This window comes from Sciurus vulgaris, assembly GCF_902686455.1.
Source record: "Sciurus vulgaris genome assembly, chromosome: 4".
Classification (NCBI taxonomy): Eukaryota; Metazoa; Chordata; class Mammalia; order Rodentia; family Sciuridae; genus Sciurus; species Sciurus vulgaris.
This window is the reverse complement of record NC_136464.1, coordinates 19063577-19077100: the sequence shown is the minus strand read 5'-3', so window position 1 is coordinate 19077100 and position 13524 is coordinate 19063577. Positions and strand designations below refer to the sequence as shown.

The 13524-nt window shown below is 50.1% G+C and overlaps 1 protein-coding gene across 1 annotated transcript; it reads left to right on the top strand.

The window, feature by feature from the left end:
• The first annotated feature begins 7347 nt into the window (after window positions 1-7347).
• Window positions 7348-12313, top strand: ADRA2A (adrenoceptor alpha 2A). Its single transcript, XM_079137305.1, has one exon. It carries the CDS (start codon window positions 9504-9506, stop codon window positions 10899-10901), a length of 1398 nt encoding a protein of 465 aa, XP_078993431.1. The 5' UTR covers window positions 7348-9503; the 3' UTR covers window positions 10902-12313.
• The last annotated feature ends 1211 nt before the right edge of the window (window positions 12314-13524 follow it).

The following is a 13524-nucleotide window of genomic DNA, read 5'->3' as shown; positions in this document are numbered from 1 at the left end:
AGGAAGAGAAGGAGGAGAAGAAGAGGAGGGGGAGGAGAGGGAGGGGGAGGGGAAGGAGGAGAAGGAGAAAGAGGAAGAGAAGAGGAGGAGGGGGAGGGGGAGGAGCAGGAGGGGGAGGAGCAGGAGGGGGAGGAGCAGGAGGAGGAGGAGCAGGAGGAGGAGGAGGAGGAGGAAGTGGAGGAGGAGGAGGAGGAGGAAGTGGAGGAGGAGGAGGAGGAGGAAGTGGAGGAGGAGCAGGAGGAGGAGGAGGAGGAGGAAGTGGAGGAGGAGGAGGAGGAAGTGGAGGAGGAGGAGGAAGTGGAGGAGGAGCAGGAGGAGGAGGAGGAGGAGGAGGAGGAGGAGGAGGAGGAGGAGGAGGAAGTGGAGGAGGAGGAGGAGGAGGAAGTGGAGGAGGAGCAGGAGGAGGAGGAGGAGGAAGTGGAGGAGGAGGAGGAGGAGGAAGTGGAGGAGGAGCAGGAGGAGGAGGAGCAGGAGGAGGAGGAGGAAGTGGAGGAGGAGGAGGAGGAGGAAGTGGAGGAGGAGCAGGAGGAGGAGGAGCAGGAGGAGGAGGAGGAGGAGGAAGTGGAGGAGGAGGAGAGCCTTTCCACATTTCCCAGCTTAGAGTGAACCTCTCCTCGGCTCTCTGGCCAGAAAGATGGAGTTTCTCTCCGTCTTAATTGCCTGCACCTATGGCTCCATTCCCATGGAGACCTCTGTGGGTCAAAGTTGAGAACTAGAAGATGAACACAAAACAAATGAAAAACAGGAAATGCTCTCATGTAGATTTCTTCTTCAAATTTGTTTCCCCTTCCTGAGCTGCCTGCTGCTCTCTGTTTTTTAGGTAGTCGTTTTTTGTATTTTTCAGATGTTTTAGTTGTGCTATTTGATGACAGATCTTCTTCATCTTATCTGTTGCCAGGAGTAGGTATATCTTCTAAAATTTCTCTGTTTTACTTTTCACTTCTGCATGATTGGATCAAGGGGGTGCTTCAAAGTTTGACCTTAGAGTGCCATTATCACTGGAAATATTTGGTATTTTTAGAAAAGTTCAGTTATTTTACTTAAATATCTAGAATATCTATAAGGCCAATAGAAAAGATTCCTCTGAAAGACTTCCCAATGCACAGACCTGGAAATCATCACAGGTAGGTGATTGGATGAGAAGCATCGGGCATGGGATCTGGCTCATTGAAGATGCTCAATACACATTTTTGTGAAAATGTGTATTCTAGTACTCATTCCAATGGAGCATTCTGTTGTATAGAGTTGAAACCAACTCCGAGAATAAAAGGGGAAGTAGTTGTGTGAGTTCTGGACTCTCATGGAATTCAAGAATGAGAAACGAGAGGTCCACCTCAGCTTCACAGCTAGGAAATCTGGAAGACAGAGTGCTGGAAGAGACCAAGGCAGCTTCTTTCCAGATGCTCGTTTGGCAAGGACTACACAGGGTCGCACATCTATTATTCTGTGTATTTGCTCAATCTTCTTCCCTTTCTCCACTGTGTGTGTGTGCACATGCAGAGGGGGGAGCAAACGGAGGGGGAAAGATCAGCTTCTTGGTGACAGTTCTGAGTCATTGCATCAATCTTGCCCAAAGCCAGCGCTGACCCTGGCATGAACTAAATTTCATTTACACGAATCAATCCATTTTGTGTTCTATTTTCAATAGAGATGGCTCCAATTGTGAAAGCACCTCGGAGCAGCATTAGCAATTTATCCTATTTAATCTAAGCTTCTGTCAATTTTAAGATTCTGTTTCCTTCTCTTTCTCTAGCCATATCTACACCCGCAGTCTGGTCTACATTTGACTTGAAATCAACAGACAAATCTGAATCTTGTTTTGAAATTGTCTCCCCTGAAGGCAATTCCCAGTTTCCATCTGTTACAAATTGTAGCACTTAATGAGCCTGTTGGGAAGCTTTCCCTGTTAAGTCCAACTTTCTTGCTTCTCTGAATTTCACTGGTGTTTGTGCCTCTTCTCTGGTGGCTGGTGACATAAGTAACTCCATGTGTATCTTCTTTGCTGATTATGAACATTTCGAGATCATTGATGTCATCAATTCACTGGCTTCTCATACCCAAATGTGATAGGTACATGTTCACCCTTAGTCATAGTTCCCACTTTCATTCATTCAATAATTTGTTTAAAATTATTATTTATTAAGCCAACGTTATTCACTGTCTACCTCTAAGATGGACATATCCTAGCCTCTGTTTGCATCTCTGAGGAAGATTCAGATTAACAAAGGACAAATGTGAGCAAATAACAACCCAAAGTACCTAGTATATATTGAGAAACTATTAAACCCACACTGTTATGTGTTTTCTATATATTCACACATTTAACTTCCACTTAAGACTGTGCAGGAGGTGTTTAAAACCATTTTTCTCACTTTTCATATAAGGAAACTGAGGTCCAGAGAAGTTAAGTAAATACTTATTAAATGGTAGAAGCAGGATCAGAACCTAGGTTTATCTTACTCTACAGCCCAAATCACAAATGATTTACCTGAATCCCTCCAGGACCTGTCAGGCAGAGGTCCCTTTAGGAGGGAAGGGTTTGTACATAATATCATCAAGCAGAGAGAAAGAGGAACAGATCATTTGCAGGGAGCAGTGATAGCTAGGCCATCTATTAAATTTGTGTGTGTGTGTTTGTGTGTGTGTGTGCGTGCATGCATGTGCGTGCAGGCACATGCAAATGTGTTTCAGGTACCCTAACTCCGTGGTTTCTTTGAGTAAACGTGAAGGGTGATTCACCTTACATAATTAGATTAAAGAAATGTTAGCTTATTACTTTTGGTGACTAATATCTCCTTTATTCCCAAGGGCCAGTGGACCTAGCTCACCCATTTTACTTGAGAACCAAGAGTGATTGGTTCTCCATCATATGGTGGATTTGGATCCACCATAATGGATTCAAAGTGTGCTTGTGCTCATGCTTTTGGAGAAAGCAGGTAATAGAATTAACCTCGATGTGCTAGAAAAGGGCACTTACCTGGGAGGATCCACCTGGAAGACCGCGGTAGGTGATGTTTGGCTTTGTGTGTACACACAAGCCCTCAAGAGTCACGTTGTAGTGGAAATGCAAACATGCAGAGTGAGGCCTCAGCGAAGAGCCAGCTGGGGCCTGAGCCTTCTTGGCATCCTCAAGGTAGAGCTGATTGTGGCACCAACCACTGTCTCTTTGGTCTTGGCTGGGGGTCTTTGCAGAGACGAATAGCACCTGACTTACTTTCCCAGGTCAGGACAGGATGGGCCAGCACTTTAGAAAAAGATGACGACAGTGGAGGAACTGCTCTCTTGTTTCTGAGGGCACAGAAACCTTGACCCAGCATAAGTGCTGAGAAACATGGAAGGCGTGAAGAAGGCTCTCAGGGCTCTTGATTGAAGTGGGAGCTTTCCTTTTGGCTTCCATGAACCTTCAAGAGCAATGGATTCTCAAGGGCTCCAGCTAGGAGCAACACGGTGGGGGGAATAAACAACAGGCAGGAGAAAGTGATCGATTTCCCCCTAATGACTCCCTTCTCCTCCCTTTTCAATAAGAGAGTGAGTTGACAGATGTTCGTGGCTTACTGCAGCATTTGGTTCCAGCTGTGTGCACGGGCAGCAGTGGGAACATTGTGTTCCACACCTGCTCGTCATGTTCCCTGGGTGAGAGTGGGTTTAAGTACAGTATGTGTGCGTGGCTGTGTGACCTGTGTTTGCATGGATGTGTGGCAGATTTCTATTTGCGAGGGTTTTGACATAGCCTGGGTGTCCAGGCTAATGGGGCATATAGTTTTTTCTTAGATAATCAAATCTTTAAAAAAAAGTAAACAATTAATCTTCCCTCCCATCCAGCTCCTCCTCTGCAGTTGGATGAGGTCTCCATCAGAGTAAGGCAGAGAAGTCAAAGCACATTTAGGTGTTGCCTGACACTTTAATATTTGGTGTAATTCCAGGACAAAAAGATTATTTAGCTCAAGAAGCTCTTGATAAATTGCCTAGCTGATAATTATAATTAGAACATCTCCCTCTACTTACATGTTCCTTTGAGGAAAAAAAAAAAAAAAAAAACAATGAGAGGGTTCTATACTTACACCCCCAAATTGGTTGATACCTAAATGAAATCCTGATTTGAGAATGAAGTGCCATCTACTTCTGGGCCTGCTACCTCTTTGGTAGCTCAGTCACAAGTAGAATTCATTCATTCACTCATTCACTCATCACACAAGCACTTACTAAGCACTTACTAAGTACCTATGCTAGTGTGACTTACATTTTGATACTTATTGAACTACTCAGTTATTTGTGTAAAATACAAGTATCCAGAACCCACCCTAGTCCTGCTGAACCAGAATCTTCAAGGGGCCTGTTCCAGAAACACAAATTTTAAGCATCCTGTTTTAGGTGTGGAATAAAAAAAATGGGTAGAACAGCCCCTTCCCTTTGCTAGCTGTTGTACAACTGGATAGGTATGGCCTGCAAAGGTTCACCCAAGCTGTGGAGAGATATGAATGGGTGCCCAGGAGACGGAGAGGTGGCGCTGTGATCCAGGCATGGCCTGAGCCATTGGCACCGTGTTCGCTCTGCATCGGATTGGTTGTTGGGAAATGTTCAGTCTCCTTCAGAGTGTGCCTGATACCAGCTCGAGGATGGAGGGCCTCCAATGTGGAATGAAGGAATGTGTCTTGCCCGCACTGTCCTGTTCTAGTAGCAGGACCAGGATAGAGAAGGGATTGACCAACTTGTCAACACTCTGAGTTCTGAGGAACCTCTTGCACATTCCCCTTTGCAAGTGTGTGGAGAGCAGAGAGTCACAGGAGGGAGCTTAAAAAGTTTGTTGGAGCTGGGCATAGTGGCCCATGAGGCTGGGGAGACTGAGGTGGGAGGATCCAGAATTTGAAGCCAGCCTCAGCAACTTAGCGAGGCCCTGAGCAACTTAGCATCTGTTTCAAAATAAAAAATAAAAAGGGGGGCTGTGGCTGTGGCTCAGTGGTAGAGCAGTTGCCTGGCATGTGTGAAGCACTGTGTTCCATCCTCAGCACCACATATAAATAAATAAATAAACACAATAAAGTTCCATCCACAACTAAAAAAATATTTAAAAAGAAAAAGGGCTCCAAAAAAAAAAAAAAAAAAAAAAAACCTCATAAAAACCTCATTGGGTTTACAGTCATGAAACAAAGGGCACAGGTCTGCTCTGCCACTTATTAGTTGGGTATGAGTAATTCACTTAGCTTCCCTGAGCCTTATTTTCCCTAATTATATAGGCAAGTAATATTTACATTGTTGGGTTTTTTTGAGGATTACATAATGTATAGGATGTGAACTGTTCAGCATTGTGCTTGGCTTGTGGTCAGTACTCACAAATAGTATTTGTTTTATTAATAACAGAAATAACAATGGGGTCCATTTGTGTGCCCAGTGGTTGCTCATCCTCAGGCCAGCAAAGCCAGCTTCCAAATTTACAGTGGCTCCCAACTGCTTGTTCAGCTTCAGCTCCCTGAATGTTTACAACACCATCCTAGCCGTCCTGGTGTCCTGAGACTCAGGGCAGTGATTCTCAGTCTGGGTCCATTCTTTCTAGTTCAGGTTGGTTTCATAAAAGTCCCCAGGACACTCCCTCCTGTCCCCACCAGGGCGCCTACTCATCACGCCCAGCCCCACTGAGGTGCATTGCTCTGGGCGGTGAGTCTTCAGTACAGTGGGCACATCTGCTCTTCCAAGGGCCTGCCTCCCACCTTGGAATTATAATTTCTCTGGTGGGGCACTGGTCAGTATATTTAGCTTCTCAGGCAATGCTGGTATACAGGCCTGGTTAAGAATTATTGTCTTTGTAGATGTCTCCGCTCAGCACTGGCCCATTCAGTTGGCACAGCATGAAATCTTCTAGCAAAAAATAAGTATCCGCATACCTTTTCAAAGCTCAGAGATACTGACTCCGTGACTAAGGAGGCAGAACTCTTGGTGATAGGGAACAGGAAGGAGAACTCTGAGAAGCAGCTCTGTATATAGCTCTGGACATGATATATCCTAGGTACTTAGCACAAGGTGGCTCTTGTTCTTATGAACAATTCTTGTGTGCTGGTCTTGGGGCCCCTGGCTCCTTGAAAGACCCATTTCCATATTAGGAGAAAAGACTACAAACCCAGGAATTAAGACACCAGTTGGCTGCTTGGGAAGCTGTTGGGAGATGTGACAAGAGGTGTCACATATGCTAGCAGCAGCAATTTCAAGAAAGGAAACCCTGTAGACCTTTTCATTTCCCTCTCTGAAATGGGACAGGAAGAGAGCTCCATGTTACAAGTTAGTGTGGAGAAGGGAAGAGATGGTTTCCCAAGACCCAGTCCCTGAGTTCTGGGAGCAACATAGGGAACTCACATGGTTATGGCTTTGACATTGGCTTCTCTTAACATTCATATGGGAGGGTTCAAGCTCCTGGTGCTGTGCAAAATTGAGTAGAATCGTATTTCCAAATGAGCCTGCTGGCTCTGTCCCTTTGTCCAAGAGACCCAGAGTAGAGAGTTGAGTAGAAAATGGGAAATGATGGGCTCCAAAAAGGGCAGAAATTCTGCCATCTTGGATTTCTTTAGAGTCCCCAGAAAAAAGGTTTAGAAAGGCTGCTCAGAACTAAGGTAAAGATTGGGAGGTAAAGATAATGGAGTCAAATGAGACATCTGCAGAATATTCTGAAAACGATAGACTTGCAGGAATTACATCAAGAGCAACAGCATCAATAACTATATTAGTAGTGGGGGCTGTAGACATTAGCTGGGGTTGAAGGTGAGGCTCAAGGTCATTAAACTAGTCTTCAGCCTCCAGTCTGACTTGAGTCTGTACCTGGCTGCCCAGTTTGATCAGGCTGTGGAAATTCAACTTAGATGACTATATAATGAATTTTGCTTTAATGGTTCCATAAATAAAAACTTTTCTATAGGCTAAATGTCTTTTCTGCTGAAATTTCCTATCCTCCTGGGCTTTATCCTTAAACTATCAGATACTCATCTGAGAAGTGCAGACAGCACAGTGCAAGCTGGTACTCTAGTGACTGTTAAAACCCTATCATAAGACATCAAGTGCATTTGGAAAAGCTTGCCTATCACTCCAATCCCCTGCTTTTCTTATCAGAGAAAATAGAAAATATTCTCTACTTTGCCCAGCACCCTCCCATTTCTGAAAATGGTGTGTTTGCATCTGCATGGGAATGCATGGGGGAGGGAGTTTAGCTTTTTAAAAAATATTTATTTTTGGTTGTACAAATTTGTGGAGTACAGTCTGATAATTTGATACATGTATGCAGTGTGTAATGGATCAGCTTGGGATAGCTGACATTTCCATCTCCTTAAACATTAAAATTTTTATTAAAAATAATTGTACATATTTATGGGGTACAGTGTGATATTTCAATACATGTATACAATACACACCGATCAAATCAGGGTAATTACCATTTCCATCTCTATCGTTACTTTGTGTTTGGAGTCTTGGAGCTCCTTTGTGTCTCAACAAGGACATAATGGTTCCCAGCAGTTCAGAGCTGGGCAGAGGGACAGGCAGGATCAGGCCTCTCTCGGATCTGCCCAAGTGTAGGCTATGAGGTCCAGAAAGGGATGACAGTCCTGGACTGGAGTGCATGCCAGATCTTTCTGCTGTGACTTTCATAAGACAAAGCTCCCCTCCCGCCAGAAGTAGAAACACAGGAGTACCTGATTTAGAAAGATTTGTGAGACACGACCAAAAGCAATTTAAAGTCTGGGTTCTCCTTTCCTGAACTCAGATCCAAACTTATCCCAGGATAGAAGGTATAGACTGAGGACCACAGAAACTGGAGAAAGTCGCTCAGCGCCCGCCGGTTGCTTTCCAGACGTGACGACCAGCGGCCAGCAGGTGTCAGTGCGCCCTCGTTCTGTCGCGGCTCGCCTCCGCCTGGAGGACCCCTCCCCACCGCGGTCTAGAGGGGCGCGGTCGGGACCCCAGGCCGCACGTGTCCCGCAGACAGCTTTGCGGCTGGGAGAACACGGGGCCGCCTCTTCCCCAAGCAGAGGTCTGAACTCTGGCCTGGCCGGCTCCCGCACGGGTGCTGCCATTCCGCCTCAGGGGTTCCATTGGAACCCGCGCCTTCCTCTCCAGCCAGGAGCACCTGCGGACTAGGGCGGCCTGGTCTGGGTCCGGGCTGCTCCAGATGAGACCCATACCTGAGGATGCTTCTCCTGGTTCGGGCCGGGGCTCCTTTTCACCCTGTCTTCCCGAGACCCAGCCCGATGGGGACACTCCGGGTGCCTATTGCTGTTGGCTGGATCGTCCGGGAGCTGCACAGCCAACTCCCAGCAGGGGCCGCTCCCCACTCCCCAGGCTCTCTCTTAAAGCCCCTCGCTCAAGGAACCCGCCTCTCCGAAGGGCCCGTCCAGCCTTGCGGGCAGCGCTCCCTGGGGTCCCGCGCTGGGCGCGGGCTCTAGACCAGCAGAGGGGAGGCGCGAGGGGCGGAGGAGGGTCGGCTTCCCACGTGGGGGCTGACGCCGGCTGCTCGGCAACGCCGGCTTGATCCTGGGGCTATAAAACGAGTCCACCGTAGCGCCGCGGAGCAGCAGCGGCTCCGGCTCCGGCTCCGGTGCAGACGCCCAGCAGCCGGCGCGCCGCCTCCCCACCACCCCAACGCCTTCTCCCCCTAGTCCTGCGCTCTTGCTGCAACTCAGGCTGTCCTCGGCCCCCTGCCCCTCTTGCTGCGCTTTGCGCCCACCGAGCCGACTCCTAGGAGACACCCTGCCTCAGCCCTGGCTCTTGAAGGGCGGACAGCTCACCTGGCGCCGCCCGCCTGAGGACCGGGGTGCCTTCATGCGGCCCCCACATCCCTCACGCTGCTGCCATCTCCGAGCTCCGCGTGCTGCGCCCCAGCCTCAGCAGGGCGCGCAACTTTGGAAGTCCCGCGGCGCTCGGAGAAGCGGCAGAGTCCGCGCCCTGGCCGGGGTGAGGGCCCAGCCCGCACCGCCGCGTCTGCGGGAAGCGACAGAGTCGGTACTTGCTTCGGGAATATAAGGAGACAGACATAGGACCCTGAGCCCGCATCAGCACCCCTTGGCTGCCTCCTGGGGTGGGGGCGTGCCCCGCACACGGTAAGATCTCTTGCTTTCGCTCAGGCTCAAGAATCAAGATATATATTTATATAGTTATGTGTATAATTTCCTGCCATCCTTCCAAGTCATCAGTTCACCGATGAATTTTGTTCTCCCTTCTTGAAGAATAAATCTCTCTAACCATCAGCTCGCTCTACTCTCTCCTGCTTAGAAATAAAACTTGGCTGTGTTTAGGAGCTTGGAGAGAGAAGGCGTCCACCCCGAGCGGCTAAAGCATCGGCCGGCGCCGTTCGCGGGACCCGGGCCCATGGGCCACTAGCGGTCCCCAAGCTTGGGCCCGGTCTCCTTGGGGTCCCCTCCCTATGTGAGACGCGGCGGGGCGAGAGGGGCGCCAGAGGAAGAGGAGGACTCACGGGCGCCGGCCGGAAGGCAGCTGGCACCAGGCCCAGGCGAGAGGGCGCCGCGTTCATGTTCCGCCAGGAGCAGCCGCTGGCCGAGGGCAGCTTTGCGCCCATGGGCTCCCTGCAGCCGGACGCCGGCAACGCAAGCTGGAATGGGACCGAGGCGCCGGGGGGCGGCGCCCAAGCCATCCCTTACTCCCTGCAGGTGACGCTGACGTTGGTGTGCCTGGCTGGCCTGCTCATGCTGCTCACGGTGTTCGGCAACGTGCTAGTCATCATCGCGGTGTTCACCAGCCGTGCCCTCAAAGCGCCCCAAAACCTCTTCCTAGTGTCTCTGGCCTCGGCGGACATCCTGGTGGCCACGCTTGTCATTCCTTTCTCGCTGGCCAACGAGGTCATGGGCTACTGGTATTTTGGCAAGGCATGGTGCGAGATCTACCTGGCGCTCGACGTGCTCTTCTGCACGTCGTCCATTGTGCACCTGTGCGCCATCAGCCTGGACCGCTACTGGTCCATCACGCAGGCCATCGAGTACAACCTGAAGCGCACGCCACGCCGCATCAAGGCCATCATCGTTACTGTGTGGGTCATCTCGGCCGTCATCTCCTTCCCGCCGCTCATCTCCATCGAGAAGAAGCGCGGCGGCGACGGGCAGCAGCCGGCCGAGCTGCGCTGCGAGATCAACGACCAGAAGTGGTACGTCATCTCGTCGTGCATCGGCTCCTTCTTCGCGCCTTGCCTCATCATGATCCTGGTCTACATACGCATCTACCAGATCGCCAAGCGCCGCACCCGCGTGCCGCCCAGCCGCCGAGGTCCGGACGCCGCAGCCGCGCAGCCGGGGGGCGCCGAGCGCAGGCCCAACGGCCTGGGCCCCGAGCGCTGCGCGGGCCCCGCGGGCGCGGAGGCCGAGCCTCTGCCCATCCAGCTCAACGGCGCCCCCGGGGAGCCCGCGCCGGCCGGGACGCGCGATGCCGACGCGCTGGACCTGGAGGAGAGCTCTTCCTCTGAGCACGCCGAGCGACCCCCGGGGCCCCGCAGACCCGAGCGCGGTCCCCGGGCCAAGGTTAAGGCCCGGGCGAGCCAGGTGAAGCCCGGGGACAGTCTGCCGCGGCGCGGGCCAGGGGCAACCGGGCCTGGGGCTTCGGTGGTGGGGCCCGGGGAGGAGCGCGGCGGGGGCGCCAAGGCGTCGCGTTGGCGCGGGCGGCAAAACCGCGAGAAGCGCTTCACGTTCGTGCTGGCTGTGGTCATCGGCGTGTTCGTGGTGTGCTGGTTCCCCTTCTTCTTCACCTACACGCTCACGGCCGTCGGCTGCTCGGTGCCGCGCACGCTCTTCAAGTTCTTCTTCTGGTTTGGCTACTGCAACAGCTCGCTGAACCCGGTCATCTACACCATCTTCAACCACGACTTCCGCCGCGCCTTCAAGAAGATCCTCTGCCGCGGGGGCAGGAAGCGGATCGTGTGAGCGTGCTGCCCGCACTCGGCTTACAGACTGGCGCTAAACGCAGGCCCTGGGCACCCAGGGACGCACCTCCACAGCAGCCCTAGCACTTTGAATCCCAGGCCCTGCCTGCTTCGTGTTTCCTGGCCTGGAGGGTGCTCTGCGGCCTCCTACGGACATTTGTTCCACAGGGGGAAAAGTTCAGCTGGCTGGGAAGGCCACATACACCCCAATATTTGTTATGGCCTCTCCTGACCTGGACGGATTTTTCCTGGTGGGTCGCTCCTAATCAGTATTGCTTCCTAAACGTTTCTTTACCCTCTCTCCTAATCAGGTTCTCCCAGCTCTTCAGAGCAAGCACAGGACTCCAGGGGCATGGCTCACAAAGGATTAATGAATGGGGTTTACCCAGCCCTGGCTAATTGCTCCTCCTCACCCCTAATTCTCTATTTTTGGAAAAACACTCAGGGCAGCCCTGCCCACCCACCTCACCCCCACTGTAAATACACACTATTTTTGATAGTATACCCTGGGGTCCCCAATGTCATGTGGCCTTGGCTGTGATGTTGAAATCTTGGTTGTGGAGAGACCTTCCAGGCAGATACAGTAAAAGGCCAAGCCACTTTGCCATGCAAGCCCTCTCCTCGTGTTGTTATAGCCCTGTGTCCTGTTCACCAGCAACTGGTGACTGTTTTTTGGATGTGGATCTGCTTTGAGATTTCCTGACAGGGAAAAGATTTCTGTCCTTGTTTTTTCTTTTTTTCTTTTTCTTTTCCTGTGCCTAACAGCATCATTGCCTTTTCCTATGTACATATTACAACCATGGACCAAGACAGAAATAAGTGAACCTCTCCGCAGTGCATCAGTCCTGTAAAAAGCCATTATCCTCTGAGGCACAATTGGCCTCAGAAACTCACTTTAAAACTGACTCTTTCTGGTGCCCCCTCCCTCCCCCTGGGGCCACTACTTGAAGAAGAATATGTATGTTTCTATCTTGTATGTATGTGCCCCTCTCCGGGGAAAGCGCTGACTTAGGGGAATCTTTTGGCTGCTGTTTTTAGTCACAGAGGAGTGGAAATTATGTGGAAGAAGCAAACCTGATACAATTTGCCCAAGGTAAACAGTTTGAAAAGACAAATGGGCCTGCCAAACTGTACAGATCCTGCCCCAAGAGCTCTTAGGTATCAAAGTGTTGTCCTTCCTCCTGCTTTTCTGGCTGAGATCATGTCACTGATGAACTGCCAAAGTCAGGGGAGGAGGTGGAGATTTCGTGTTTACATCCCGGTTTCTACATGTTTTAGACAGAGACAATTTAAGGCCTGCGCTCTTATTTCACTACAGAAAAACTAATGTCAGCACATGTTGCTAATGACAGTGGATTTTTTTTAATAAAATGGTTTACAGATCAAATGTGAAATAAATATGGATTAAGTGGTCCTCCTGTCTGTTATCTGAGTTTTCAAAAAGCTTTAAGACTTTGGGAACATCCGATTTCATGTACATTATAAAATACGTTTAAATGTTTGAGCAATAACAAAACTATCATTGACTAAGTATTCCTTATGTGCTGGACACTGTGGGGAGCCTATTATAGTCACTACCTCATTTAATCTTGCCCAGAATTCTGTGAAGTCAGTTCTATTATTATCTCCATTTTACAGGTGAAGAAACTGCATCGCAGAGGTCAAATAATTTGTTCAAGGTCAACGGCGCATGGTAGAAATACATGGTAGCTGGCTTTATCTGGATGCCTGTGCTCTTCACCCCATATTCTTTCTGGAGTCAGGACTGACTCCTCAGCACATGCCCAGCATGATCTCTTCACAGTGTGCTCTACACTTAAGTGTGGGATATATTCTAGTGTAGATCCAATGTGTACAAACCCAAAAGTATGTACATACCTCAAAGTGTATATCTAGCCCAAAGTGTACTATGTATATGCAAAAGTGTGAAATATATTCCAAAATATGTTACCACACCTTAGAGTGTGGTAATGGACAACATGTGGTATATTCCCCATAGCAAGGTATGAACCAGTGGAATCATATTAGTTGATGGCTCAAATTGTCTCTGGCCAAAGGCACACATCTTTCTTGTTGCCTTTCTATAACATCACAGTGTGCCCTGCTGCCTAGGAGGATGTAAGCTCCTCACACTGTAGATGTTGGGTGTGGCACTTTGAAGCTGGAAGGGTCTTTGAGATCCAGGAATCCAGTCCCTTGTCTGATAGATGAGGAGGCAGGCCCTAGAGGAAGTAGCTTGCTCAGGCTCCCCCAGCCCTGGATGACAGGATGCTGGCCTCAGGCCGCTTTGCTTAAACTCAACCACCTATAACATGTATGCACCCCAGCTCTGGTTGCTCTCAAAAGCAGACGCCATACACCTTTTGAGCAGTTCATGAGGTATCTCCTCATCTTTCACTTCTTTGGTGAGACTTGAGATGTGTGTGCAGGGGTGGAAAGGCACAGACCCCTGGGAGGAGATCTGGGCACAAAGGGGCCTGGGAGAAGGAAGACAAAGAGGTTTTTAGAGGCAGGAAGGAGTTCCCATCATGGCTTAGGTCCTCTGAGCCTGCACACAGGACAGGCAGGCTCTCAGCTCCAGTGACCCTTATTTAGGGGCTTCGCAAACCAGCCTTCCAGCCTGT

What these genes read in the sequence shown, in the direction of transcription:
- ADRA2A (XM_079137305.1), top strand. Translation starts at nt 9,504, where the DNA reads ATGTTCCGCCAGGAGCAGCCGCTGGCCGAGGGCAGCTTTGCGCCCATG.